Source organism: Marmota monax, unplaced genomic scaffold, assembly GCF_021218885.2.
Source record: "Marmota monax isolate L192 unplaced genomic scaffold, Marmota_monax_Labrador192_F-V1.1 WCK01_AAM20220418_F8-fsc00005, whole genome shotgun sequence".
In the NCBI taxonomy this organism is placed as follows: domain Eukaryota; kingdom Metazoa; phylum Chordata; class Mammalia; order Rodentia; family Sciuridae; genus Marmota; species Marmota monax.
Window position 1 is genome coordinate 6,232,927 of NW_026692254.1, and position 12,496 is coordinate 6,245,422.

At 33.5% G+C, this 12,496-nt stretch overlaps 1 protein-coding gene across 9 annotated transcripts in view; it reads right to left on the minus strand.

The window, feature by feature from the left end:
• Positions 1–12,496, minus strand: part of Ralgapa2 (Ral GTPase activating protein catalytic subunit alpha 2) — a 334,911-nt gene that overhangs the window by 190,297 nt on the left and 132,118 nt on the right. For 8 of the 9 annotated variants that reach the window (XR_009226010.1, XR_009226009.1, XR_009226008.1 and 5 more), the window contains 3 exons: positions 11,610–11,774; positions 7,881–8,021; positions 1,279–1,413 (listed from right to left, as the gene is read on the minus strand). Coding sequence is in view for 6 of the 9 variants with exons in the window: in XM_058576479.1 (XP_058432462.1) it covers positions 1,279–1,413; positions 7,881–8,021; positions 11,610–11,774 (441 nt within the window). In the remaining 3 variants the exon portion in view is untranslated. The remainder of the gene's footprint in view (positions 1–1,278; positions 1,414–7,880; positions 8,022–11,609; positions 11,775–12,496) is intronic. The other variant, XM_046435038.1, reaches the window with a different exon arrangement.

The following is a 12,496-nucleotide window of genomic DNA, read 5'->3' on the forward strand; positions in this document are numbered from 1 at the left end:
TCTGAATAGCCCTATAATTCTTAAAAATGGTTAATTTTTAAGTTCTTTAATTGGTAAAAAGTATATATAGTTATCAATTATAACATGATGTTTTAAAATATGCATACAATGTGGGATGGCTAAATTGAGCTAATTAACATATACATTACCTCACATACTTCTTTGTGTGCATGTGAGAGAGTACTTAAAAATCTACTCTCTCAGCAAATTTTTAAGAATACTATACACTGTATTACAATTATACTATAATTGCCATATTGTACAACAGATCTTTTAAACTTATTCCTTCTCCCTTAAGTGAAATTTTTAAAAAATATGAATAATATTTTAAACCCTTCTTGTGAGAAAACTCCAGGAAACTGACAGATTCCCCACATATTTAAGGAAAACAGTGATAATCTTTTCTTCCCCCTTTCAATGGTGAAGATCAAACCCAGGACTTTGGGCATGCTAGGCAAACATTGTGCTTCTGAGCTATATCCCCAGCCCTAATAATAATAATTTTACACAAATCTTTAAAAGAGTATAAAATCTTTCAGACAATAGATTTCCTCGGATTATTTTTTACTACATTTTCTTATTTCAAGAGGATTTCTAAGAGGGAACACTTCTCTACACGTTTTATGAGACTAGCATATACTTGATATTAAGAGATATAACTTATTAATAAACAAGGTAGATTTGTTTCTTAATTAATTCATGACACTAAATTGGAATGATAAGTCTGTTGATACTTTATAAAACTTTAAACACGTGTTTTCACTGTAAAGTATACTATTAACTGTTAATGGGTTGAATCACCTATCTCTCTGTTTTCTCTACCCTATTGCTGCTGAAAGTTGTTGGCAAAACCATGTGGACAAATGCTACTACAAGTTATTTTCAACCTCAGCAGTGTTTGGAAGTTGCTAGTAAACTTTTCCACAAGTCTGGTCAGCTTTCCATTCTCATTTTCAACTTCCACAGCTCCTCTCACAGCCCATTCCTCATTTCCCCTCATGCTGCCCCCCTGCTTTCTACATAATGTGCTATTCCTTCTGCTCTTGTCTAGGAATATTTTCTGCCTCCTTCTTACTCTAGTCATTTGCCAAACTTGATATATTTTAAATAAATATATTAAACAATGAAAACATTTCATTGGTAGAAACCACATCCTTGTACTCAAAAAGTAAATTCCCTCAAAACATATTCAGAATAAATGTAGAAAGGAATACTCTCTGCAGTTCCCCACCTCCAACCAGAATCTACATTCTGAATCAATAACTGAAGAAACCGCACCTTGAGAAGAATCTGAGCACAGTGGCTCAGTGATGTCAGATGTGCTGCTGCTCCGGAGGACCTGTTGCTGTCCCACCATGAGATGACCAGACTCAGCTACAGGTGCATTTTCTGACTGTTGACACTCCTCCACTTCTGTGAGCATTAACACAAAAAATGAAGTGTTGTAGCTTAAGATTTTTAAAAATATTTTCACCATTTAAAAAAACAGATTTAAAGAATTAAGTTTTATTAATTTTAAGAATTAATACTTTTCCACAAAACCTTTGCAGTAAGATAATTTGTATTTATATCATCAAGTTTCCTATCCTCGTTAACACTAATATTCCACTCCAATAATATATTTTCCTTTTAAGTTCTACTCAGCTTTTTATTTTTAAATCAAAGTAAAGGGTGAGAGGGTGGTGAAAGCCACAAAAATGATTGAGAGCTGTAAGTCACTTGAAATTTCAGGGGCAGAAAGTAAAAAAAGATCCAGTAACTTGGGAGATGCACAGAGAGGACAGTTTACATTTGAGGACAGTAGAAAGTCACACACACACACACACATACACACACACTAAAGGAAGATGAAAGAAAACAAGAATTTCAACTGTTATTCCTTTTACCAGAAAAGTGCACAACTGACCAAAATAAAACTCTGTTTAACGGTGCATATCGCTAATGGACAAAAAGATCTCTTGGTATATTTATAGACCTAATACACATATGACTATAATAAAAAAATAACTGAGTACTGATTCCTGGATAATCTCCACTAGGATTATTACTAACTATGTTGCCCTGGAGAATGAGTTTCCTCTTAGCTCATTTCTAAAATGCATAATTCATTTTAATCTCTAAAGGCCACCCAAGGCATTGGGATAACCACTCTACCTTCTCTCTCTAGAGTTAGGGCTTTGAGGTTGTATCATCTTTTTTCTAGGTCATTTTATTTGCCTTCTAACTAGTCACTATCCCCTTCTTTTTGCCACTCTCGTATGTGTGCTCCAGAGAGGTGCCTCTAAAACAAAGATCTGTCTATACCACTCCTCTTAAAACCCTGCGAGGCCTTCTATCATCAGGGGGTCAAATCTGTGCTTGCTGGGGTAAACAGAGTCTTCTAGATTATATTATCCCACATAATGACCCCCCCCCCACTCCCCACAAAGAACTGGTAATTTCTTTATTCTCAGCAATAGGACCAACTTGGCACCTTCTGCTCTCTTCCTCCTTCTATTCACTTCCTATGTTAACCCAGCCATGTTCCTTTGCCCCTCCTGTCTATGCTACTATGGGCACATCCCCCTATAGGTCTTGCTTTGTGGCCACGCATGTAAGATCCACCGCTCTGTTCCTTAGCACACTCTATATTCACTGATGTAGTTATAAAACTTTACATCCACATAATCATGACACCATATTTTCCAAATTTTTTAATCAGCTAAAGTTTCACTGCTACTAAGAAAAGACTGATTAAAATTCAGTCTGTATTATCTTACCTGGCTGTGTCACCCAGTTCCTCACTAGAAATGGAGGCTCACTGGCAGTGAGCCTCCCTCTGTATAGCCCTTTCTATACTCTAAGCCAAAGTGATGGCTCACCTCAACCAAGAAATGGTATACATGATGATTCTAAGTTTAACATGCAGGAATTCTACAAAGGGTCGCTGCTTTATTTTTTCTATCCAAATGAAAATTCCATTTACTATTATATTGATACAATTACAAGACTTCAAAACTATGAAATTTGTGGGATCCTTCCTTTAAGATTCAAAGTTCTACACTACAATCTAAATTTGGATGCTGATCAGAAAGTGAGCTTGGAGTGTAAGAAAACATAGGCTAAGGTTCCAGGAGGAGACAGACTCATTAAAGTCTCGTTTTCCCAGATTTTCTTTACCTTCATCTTAAGTAGCCAAGCACTGATCATTTTTTTCCATGGAGAAGCACAGAGCATATGTGCGATTTTGTTTTTAAAAAATAGCTACACATCCTAAAGCACAAATCTCCTTCTAGTGTCTTCAGCATTAGACAATCAAAAACATATGACACCATGAGCCAGCCCTTCATCTATCTTCTTTCATTGTTTATTCTAATTATGCAAGATGCAGAAACCTTGTAAGAAGAGAATATATTTGTTAATGAACATTCTTTTAAATCTAACATCAGTAGAGGGCGCCCAAGAGCTTCCTAACTTTCTAAAATATAATTGGCCAGTGCCCATTTTGTGGATAGTGGCAAGAGCAGTGGGTTTTATTCTCTTAATCTGATGCCAAAATTGGTAGATGTTGCTTTCTGGAGTATGAGCAGAAGCAAATAAAAGCCGAGCCAACACTGGCAGCTTCCTTCTAAAGATAAAGAACACCGCCATCTGGTGGGATACAATACAGCCACAGCACCATCCCTTCCAAATTAGAGTGCCCCCACTGGTCCTCAACATAGCAGACGGAGGAAGCGCCTGCCACCACCAGCTGGTCTGTCTTCCCAACAGGCTGGCCTAATGCAGCTTTTAAAGCTTTGTTTCTGCAAAACTGTCAGGAGAGATTTCTCAAATGGAGGAAGCCCAAGCTATAGAAATAACTGGAAGAAGCAGGAGTATCAGTGATTGAAGTGGAAGAAAGGTGACAGCCACAATGCCAAGTGCACTTGTTGTATTGTCAGAGCTCTGAGCTACTCCTGTAGTTGATTATCATGAGACAGGGTATGGGAAATTTTCAATTATTCTTATCCCACAATTTAAACCCAATTGCCTGTTTTATAAGTATACATCATTTCTTGGGCTTTTTTCATTCTTTGCACTAAGTATGCACTCAATCCATGCTTTCTAATATATGAAAACATGTTCATGAGGCCTTTCTTTTTTAACAGATCTTGGGCTCCCTCTGCTGGTATTTCATTTGTTAAGAAAGGGCAATTTGTGCTAAAGTTGCTCCCATCCTAGTGTCAGCTGTAGCAGTCACTCTTTTATAACAAATGCAGGTCATTTTAACACTGATAAGAAAATATCAAGATACAGAATTATGTAATATTCAAAGTTGAAAAATAGTGATCCACAATATAGAAAAATTACCTGATAAATCTTAGCTCTAATGCATCTTCTGTTTTGAATGTCACATAATAATTGTTTTGAATCACTTCAAAGAACTAAATTCTGGCTCAATTCACCAATTCATTTACTGTCTCAAAAGCCTAGTTAATCCCAATAACCCAAATTTTAAAAGCACAAACTTTCTTGTCTCTTGATGGTATAAATTACTCAATATTAAATACTTTGCTTCCTAAAGCTTTACTCAGAACATCAAAAAATGATCAATAAAGGATTACTTAATTTTTTCCCACTGAGAAAAAGAATCATCAGGATTTAATGAAACCAAATGTATAAGCTCTTAATTAACTTTTATTTTTTCCAGATATCTGAATATTTTCAAAGTAATTTGAAAGTTAAGACTTTCTTAATCAATCTTATTTAATGGAATGAGGCTCATGTTTTACTAATCAAAGTTCTGGGTTCCAGTTACCCTTATACAAGGCTGTTTAAGTAAAATGAAGAGCATAATTTCCTAGTTTTAAAAAAATTGTACATGATACCAACTTAAACTTATAAAAAGCACAGTAGATATATATTCACTCAACATTGAGGCTTCTCACAAGATCAAGCTTTCCAAAAGTGAGTCAGCCCTGGTCCTAACAGACAATGAGCATTTCCCCAGAGCCTACCAACAAGATGCAGAAACAGCTAAGTGAGGCTTCCCATTAGGTCCCTTAAGTCTTTTTAGAATAAGGGAAGATGGCTGATCCTCTAATTACTACAATTATAATATTCCCCAAAGAAAAATAAAATCTACCATCTGCACAGCCTGTGAATGCAACAGACTGATAAATGACCCAACATAAAAAGCAGATTAAATGGCAAAACAGCTACAAGAAACTTCCCACAAAGGAAAAAGTGTGTGTGTGTGTGTGTGTGTGTGTGCGTGTGGGCGCGCGCACGCTCGTGTGTTTAATGTAGCTATTCAGCAATTCATATTAATAAAAACAGGTTGGTTGTGACTCTTCCAAAGAACAAACACCACATCTTTCCCCCTCAAAGACAAATAACTCTACCAAAATTATGTCACCACCAAATAGAGTCCCCAAAGGATCAGAGTAAATGTAATTATGGTTGAAGGTAATTCTCTATTGCTTATGTTACTAAAACAATTTTTGTGAGTTGACTGGTCACACAGATTAAAAATAAAAACAAGAAATATTACCTTACGTGAAAACAAAAGCAGTAATCATTGATATGGTAAGGAATTCAAGATCAGAAAATAAATTATAAGTGTCTGAATATTATCTAGCAATAGTTTATCAGGATATGCCCATGTGCCAACCAGTAGAGGACGTATACTCTAAGACTGAGGACTGATATACACTGCTCTTGGCCCCATCTCCTAACAGGACAATCACAAAGAACAACAGCATCATTTTAAGTGATAAAGAACAACTGGCATCAGACTGAAAGAAGGAGCTTGATACTGTAGTTGCCAGATCAAAGAATAGCAAATTGTTCTCAAAAGTCACTACGCCCTAAGTCCCTTCACTCTATGTGCTATAAAACCAGGATGGCAAAAGCACAATAAAGAAGACCCAGACCAGTCTTCTTCATTTCACCCCAAATAAGTGTTTTACCCTTAGCACTATTGATATTTGAGGCCTGATAGTTCTTCATTCTGGGGCCAGTCTGTATATTGTAGGTAGTTTAGCAGTGTCCCTGACTTCTACCCACCAGGTGCCAGTTGAGAATCACTGCTCTAAATATTGAACTTCTGTTGTAACTGTTTATACAGGAACCAAGAATCTGAGTAAAATAAAATGTCAGACTGAATGAGTACAAAATATTCTAAAATGAAATTACTAACAGGAAGAGATTTTTGTGAAAACATTACACACAAAATAAAACTAGTAAAAAATTAAAGTGAAACAATATGAAAATTAAAGAAACTGTAAAATAAAACTTTTCACCACAAAAAAACTTCTTTGAGTAAGTACAAGCCAAATAGGAAGCAAATTTGTTTAAAGTATCTTTTTAATCACCTCTAAACAGTAATATTTTCTGGAAAAACCAAATAAACAGTTAAAAGTTATCAGTAAGTTAACCAATGGATAGCCATTTCCCCAAGTACCATTCTTATTATTTTTCACCATCAGTATTTACTAAAGAGTTATCTAAGAAAGGTTGTAGTCATCAGTCTCAGTAAAACTAACTGCTTCCTTCATAGTCTGTAAATGAAATAATATGGTATTATTTTATATACTCATCACTCAACTTAAGCTTTAATTTTGTTTTAGATAAAGCAATTTTTAAATATTTTCTTTTAGATATAATGACAGTAGAGTATATATTTTGACATATTGTATATACATGGAGGATGAATTTCCATTCTAGTGGTTGTACATGATATGGGGTTACACTGGTTGTGCATTCATATATGAACATAAGAAAACACATCCAATCCATTAATTTTGTTGTGCCAAACTACAATATGATATGATTTAATCATAGAAAGCCACAATTAGACTATCTTCAATATTTAATAATACTAATCTATATACAAGATTTCTGAAAATACAGAGTATGAAAATATTTCCCTTTGATGAGAAAATTGTTTATATTAGAATCACTGAAAAATATCTAGACATCGATGTAATTATTCACTGAAGAAAAGTAAATATTTTTGTAATGGTGGATATACCAATAATCACTTTGGTACTATAATAACTTTTTTAAATTGATACACAATAATTACACATATTTATGATGTGCAGTGTTCCTGATTCATGTACACAATGGATAATGATCAGACCTGAATAATTAGCATCTCTATCAAAGTTTAAATTTTAATCATTTCTTTATGATGAGTACATTCAAATTCCTCTGAGCTAGCTATTCTGAGATATTATTAACTGTATTCACCCTACTATGCCTGGTACTGTGACATCTCAGTAAATCAAGAACCGTATTTTGAGTAAACCACAAAAGACTAATTTCAATTTCAATTTCAACTGGCTGAAGTCCAGTAACAAAATGTTTCTTTTGCAAATTAGCTCTTTTTAGTTTTTAGGGTTTTTTACTTAAATATCAATTATCAGTATGAGTCTCCGTAAACTGATGATTACTTTATATATGAATTATTTATATGACTTACTATCCCTAAAGAAGTCTTACCTGCATAACTTTCCAGTTTATTGATATTTTTGAAAGGCACAGTTAGCATTTTAACACTGACATATTATAAAATTTTATGAAAATTCCCTTACTTTCTGTCAGCACTCTAGAGGAGACACAGGAAGGCATGCATCATCATATTTCCCCCTGTTAAAAATTATGGGCTAAAAAAATCCTCTATCCTTCTTCATTATGAATGTAAGACCACTGGCGTTGCAGAAATTTTTCTTGACCAATCACTACAAAACTTCTAACTACACAAAAAAATTAACTTATATTCATTGGACTTTAACACAAGTGCAATGGTGAGGCACCATATATGATATGTAGGTATTAACAAAAGAAGCAAGGCCCAGAGGCAAGCAGGAGGAGCTCGGAGACATTGATGGACACATGAGAGAGTGTTACAGTACCTGACAGCCTGTGAGAGCAAGAGGAGTAAGAGAGACCAGGTAAGAGAGCGCTCACGGTGTGAAGGAGGAGCGGGACGCTTTTAGTGGCAGGCAAAGCCTCAGAAAGGTAGACACAGTTGCTGATAGACTGGCTTCGCTTAGCTTCCAGGAGAGATAAAGTAATAATTATGTCAGAAGCATTATCAAGAACGTTCACTACTTTTTTATTACTATTTTTCTGGTCTCTCTTTAAATACTTCAAGGAGGTCATTTTAAACTTTAAAGGAAGTCATACAAAGTACTTTATTAAATTGTAGTCTCAAAATACAGCCAACTTTCAATTGCCCTGATAACATAGAAGAATAAACAATAAAAAAATCAATTTTATTTTGGAATGTTTTATATGTTTAGCATCTTTTCTTCTATTGTGTATCAGATTCAAATTTGGGTTGATTATTCAGTCAGACATTACAATAGTTTTTCCCTTCCTAAAGGACACACACAAAAAGACACAGTGAGAGAAATCTGGCCTAAGATTAAAATTCTTCTACAAGTAATAAAAAAAACTAAGAAATTGGTTTGCTGAAAGCTGACTGTATTCAAAAGCAAATCATCTAATAGATTAAATATCCTAAAAGCTCAAGAATGCGTGACAATCAAGTTGAAATTACAAGATTTGTTATTTGAATAAAAGGTAAAATCTCCATGAAACCTACCCTTTTATATCATATTTCATGCTTATTAAATCCATAGTTTATTAATATCAACTTTATGATGTTCTTAAGTTTTCTGTACACCTCTGGTCAAATAAATATTTGAGAAAATGGACAGATACAGGAAGAGAACATGTTTCATATATATAAAACCAAAGTCAACAAAAATCCATTTCATCCTTAGAATATAAGGTTTATTTGATGTTTTATTTTATGTATCTTTATAAATCATGAATAAAATAATAGTGGCAGATTTGTAAAAAGTGAAACAAACTTTTTAGTTTACTGTTCCTTCTCCCATTCTTTGCCTATTAGAATTAGTAAAAGGATGATCTGTAAAGTGATTACAGTATAATTTACATGTGTGTGAAGATAATATGTAAATGACAACATCCATGTAAATGTCAAACCCACTCACTTTAAATTTCTTAGTAGATTTGCTCATCTCTCAAAATGTTGGAAACTTTTTGAGTGTTGTTTAAAAGTTTTCCTTTTATAAATTAAATGTTTAGGCATTTCTCTAAAATTGATCACTAGAAATTGTAGAAGTAATAAAATATAGGATATTTTTATATAAAAATAAAGACTTGCTTTGATTTTTGTCACATTTTAGGAATCCAAACTCATCATCATTCATACTTAGGGATAAAGTTTTCTTTTGTAAGTTTTCCTTACTTAAGACTCCTTGCAGGCCTTTAAAGTTATAACCTAGTGCACTCTCTAAACTAATTGTCATTTTTCCACTTTGCAACTGCTTATTTTATTTTTCCCTCATGTTACCATCAGTGATATTTTCTCTACCTAAGAAATCTGTAGGGAAAATCATTATATAATACTCTTAAATCATCTCTTATTGCAATTAGGGAAAGCAAAGTCACTTTCAAATGGATCTTCCATAATTACCATTACTATTAAAATGATTACTACTAAAAGTAGTAAAAATAACTTCATGAGCTGGTATTCTCTCATAAAAATGTGGCTTCCACAAAAAATAAGTGCTACCATGAAAATATTTTGGGCTTTTTTTTTAATAAAAGGTGAGTTTTTATATAACATAAAAATAAAACTGAATGCCAGGTATGGTGGTACAGGCCTATAATCCCCAGTGACTCGGGAGGCTGAGGCTGGAGGATCACAAGTTCAAGGCCGGCCTTGGCAACTTAGCAAGGTTCTCAGCAACTTAGAAAGACCCTGTCTCAAAAACAAAAAGGGCTGGGGATGTAGCGCAGCTGTAGAGTCTAATTTCCAGTACCAAAAAAATAAAACTGAGTAAAATCACAACATTTAGTTCATGTAATTTTAAAAAACATCATGATATAATAAAATCCTTAAAGGCCATTTTTTTAGAGATAACAAAATAATTCATGATATTTTATATTTTTCAAAAAGTAAAATGAAATAAAAAATGTATGTATATATGTACATAGATATAGATTTATAAAGATGATAGATTTATCCAGCTGAACATCTTCATAATCTTTCAAAGGCTACGATTCTTACCTTCTAAAAGTCTAACTAATCCTATAGAGGCCAAGCTTATGGTTTTAAAAGATATATTCTATAAATACTTTCACACGATTTTGTACAAGTACTTGATTTTCTAATGCCATGGCTTCTCAGACACCTGAAAGGGCTAATAACAACCTCACTGTCATAACTGCTCTAAGTATTTTCTAAAGCATGCTGATGCCTCTACCATATTGTTGGTTTAAAATACCTGATTGTTAAGATGCCATCTCTTTAGTGTCTATGTTTCGGCGAAGTACAGTCATATTGTACATCTGATGTACAATAGTTTGTTCCTCATTAACATGTGAGAATAAAATTTAAAAATCATAGTTTTTAATTTGTTAAATTCACTTTTATTATAATTCAAAGATGGTAGGGAAAGCAGGAAGTCTGGACAGCTCAGGCAGGATTCCACCTTTATTTGTCACACACTTCTGATCTTTTTCTTTAAGGATCCAATGGTAGAAGAAAGGAGTGTTTAGGAATTAGAATTAAAGGGAAATCAGTGAATGGGCACACTCAAAACCGCCTGTTATCAGGAATTGGGTCTCTCCTCAGAAGAGAAAATGAAAGAAAACAGGGAGACTATGAGAGGTATATAAATAAGGTGATAGTTACCAGCAAATGCTATGGCAAAAAGCATGAGAAAGTTAGGGTTAAGGCATATCATATTTCCATAAAAATGCCAACAGGACCCTAAACCATGTATACTAATCTTTTAGTAAGCACTGTAAAGTATGTTCAGCTTAACTGAATCCTTGCTTTATGGCCAGAGGATCTGATGATTTCTGAAATCAATAAGCTGAGTATCAATTATAATTACATGGCATAATTGATCATAAAAACTATAGGAAACTGGAATACAGTTGTTTGAAACCTAAGGTACAGCCTCAAAGTTAACGGGGAGGAGGGAGCTTTATTGGTCTTAATTAAATATTGGATACGAGTTTCCTTTTAAAAGATTTCTCTCTTTATTTTAAGAGGAAAATGTTGCAAAGCAATTTGATTAACTGGGAGCTCTTGGTCAAGTTGTTAATTCAAATAGACTATAAAGACAACATCTATAGGAATGAAAAGATCAATTTTCTAAGGAAGCAAAAAATGAGAATGTCTCCATCCAGTCCTGAAAACTAAGAGTATTTGTCTATTTTTCTTTGCCAGAACCACTTACCACACACTCTTTAGATGAACACTGTTTAACAATGACAATAATGCAACTAATGATAGATTTGTTAGGAATCCACTTTCTTCAAGGTTCAAACAAGACCACTATTTTCTCTATTTTGCACAAATATCTCATTCAATATTACCATCTCCAGTTCTTTTCATAATGGAGAACTTAGAAATATTGAAAACTGTGATCTGAAAAGTAGCCTGAGCAGAAAATTATAAAGATACAGAGAATTTCATTTAATAAAAGTGCTAATATTTGAATTCTGGGTAGAATTTTAAAATACTGTATTCCTATAAACCCATTTTAGTTAATAATTAGATTTTAAAGAAATATTTAAATAAAATAAATGTTTACCAGTTGCTTTCTGGCGAACAATATTCCTTGCCTTTTCAACTCCTGGTGCTCCAGAAGTGGTGGCACTCCTAAATCGCATTGGCTCAGTCACATCTGGGTGGCTCCGCCAGCTGAGAGAAAAAGATCTCCCCACAGTTGTTCCTTTCTGAGAATCTATAACACAGCCTGATAAATGATAAGGTGAGAAAAATAAACTGACTTCATCATCATTTATTTCACAGCTGGTGCAGCTCAGCAAATGGCATATATACAATGAAACATAACTAGCAGGTTCCCATGCTCCAAATTAGGTAATATTTCCCCATACGGCAATTTAGGAAGTTATAACTAAATATTCCTGTTGCCAAAGTATTTTCAATTATCTTGGAACATGTATCTTCATAGTATTCATTTCAGTATACAAAGATATTAATAAATCTTTCTCAGTACAAAAACATCAAATGATGTTAAATCACAGTTCCCAGGACACTTCAAAAACAAATACTTATAAACCAAAAACCAGAGATCATGATGTCAGAATAGTACTACATCCTCTAGGCTCCAACTGTTCCACAATCCCCTAATAAATATATGCCTATAAACTCTAATGTAGATTTGGTCAAATAAGCAAGATAATAAATAAATAAATAAATGATATATATATTTATTATATATTTTATATTTTACATATATACACACATATATACATATAAAATATAAAATATAAAATCATATTTTAGAAAAAGCTCTTAAAACTATAAGATTCTGCAGATTGTATTGAGATTCAACTCAACTTTTTGAGATTCAACTCCTTTTCTCTCATATTTCTCTGGTCAATTATTTCAACGAAAGGTCAAGGAGCCAAAAGAAAAATAAGAGGAAAACAATAAGGAACTTGAGATTTTTGC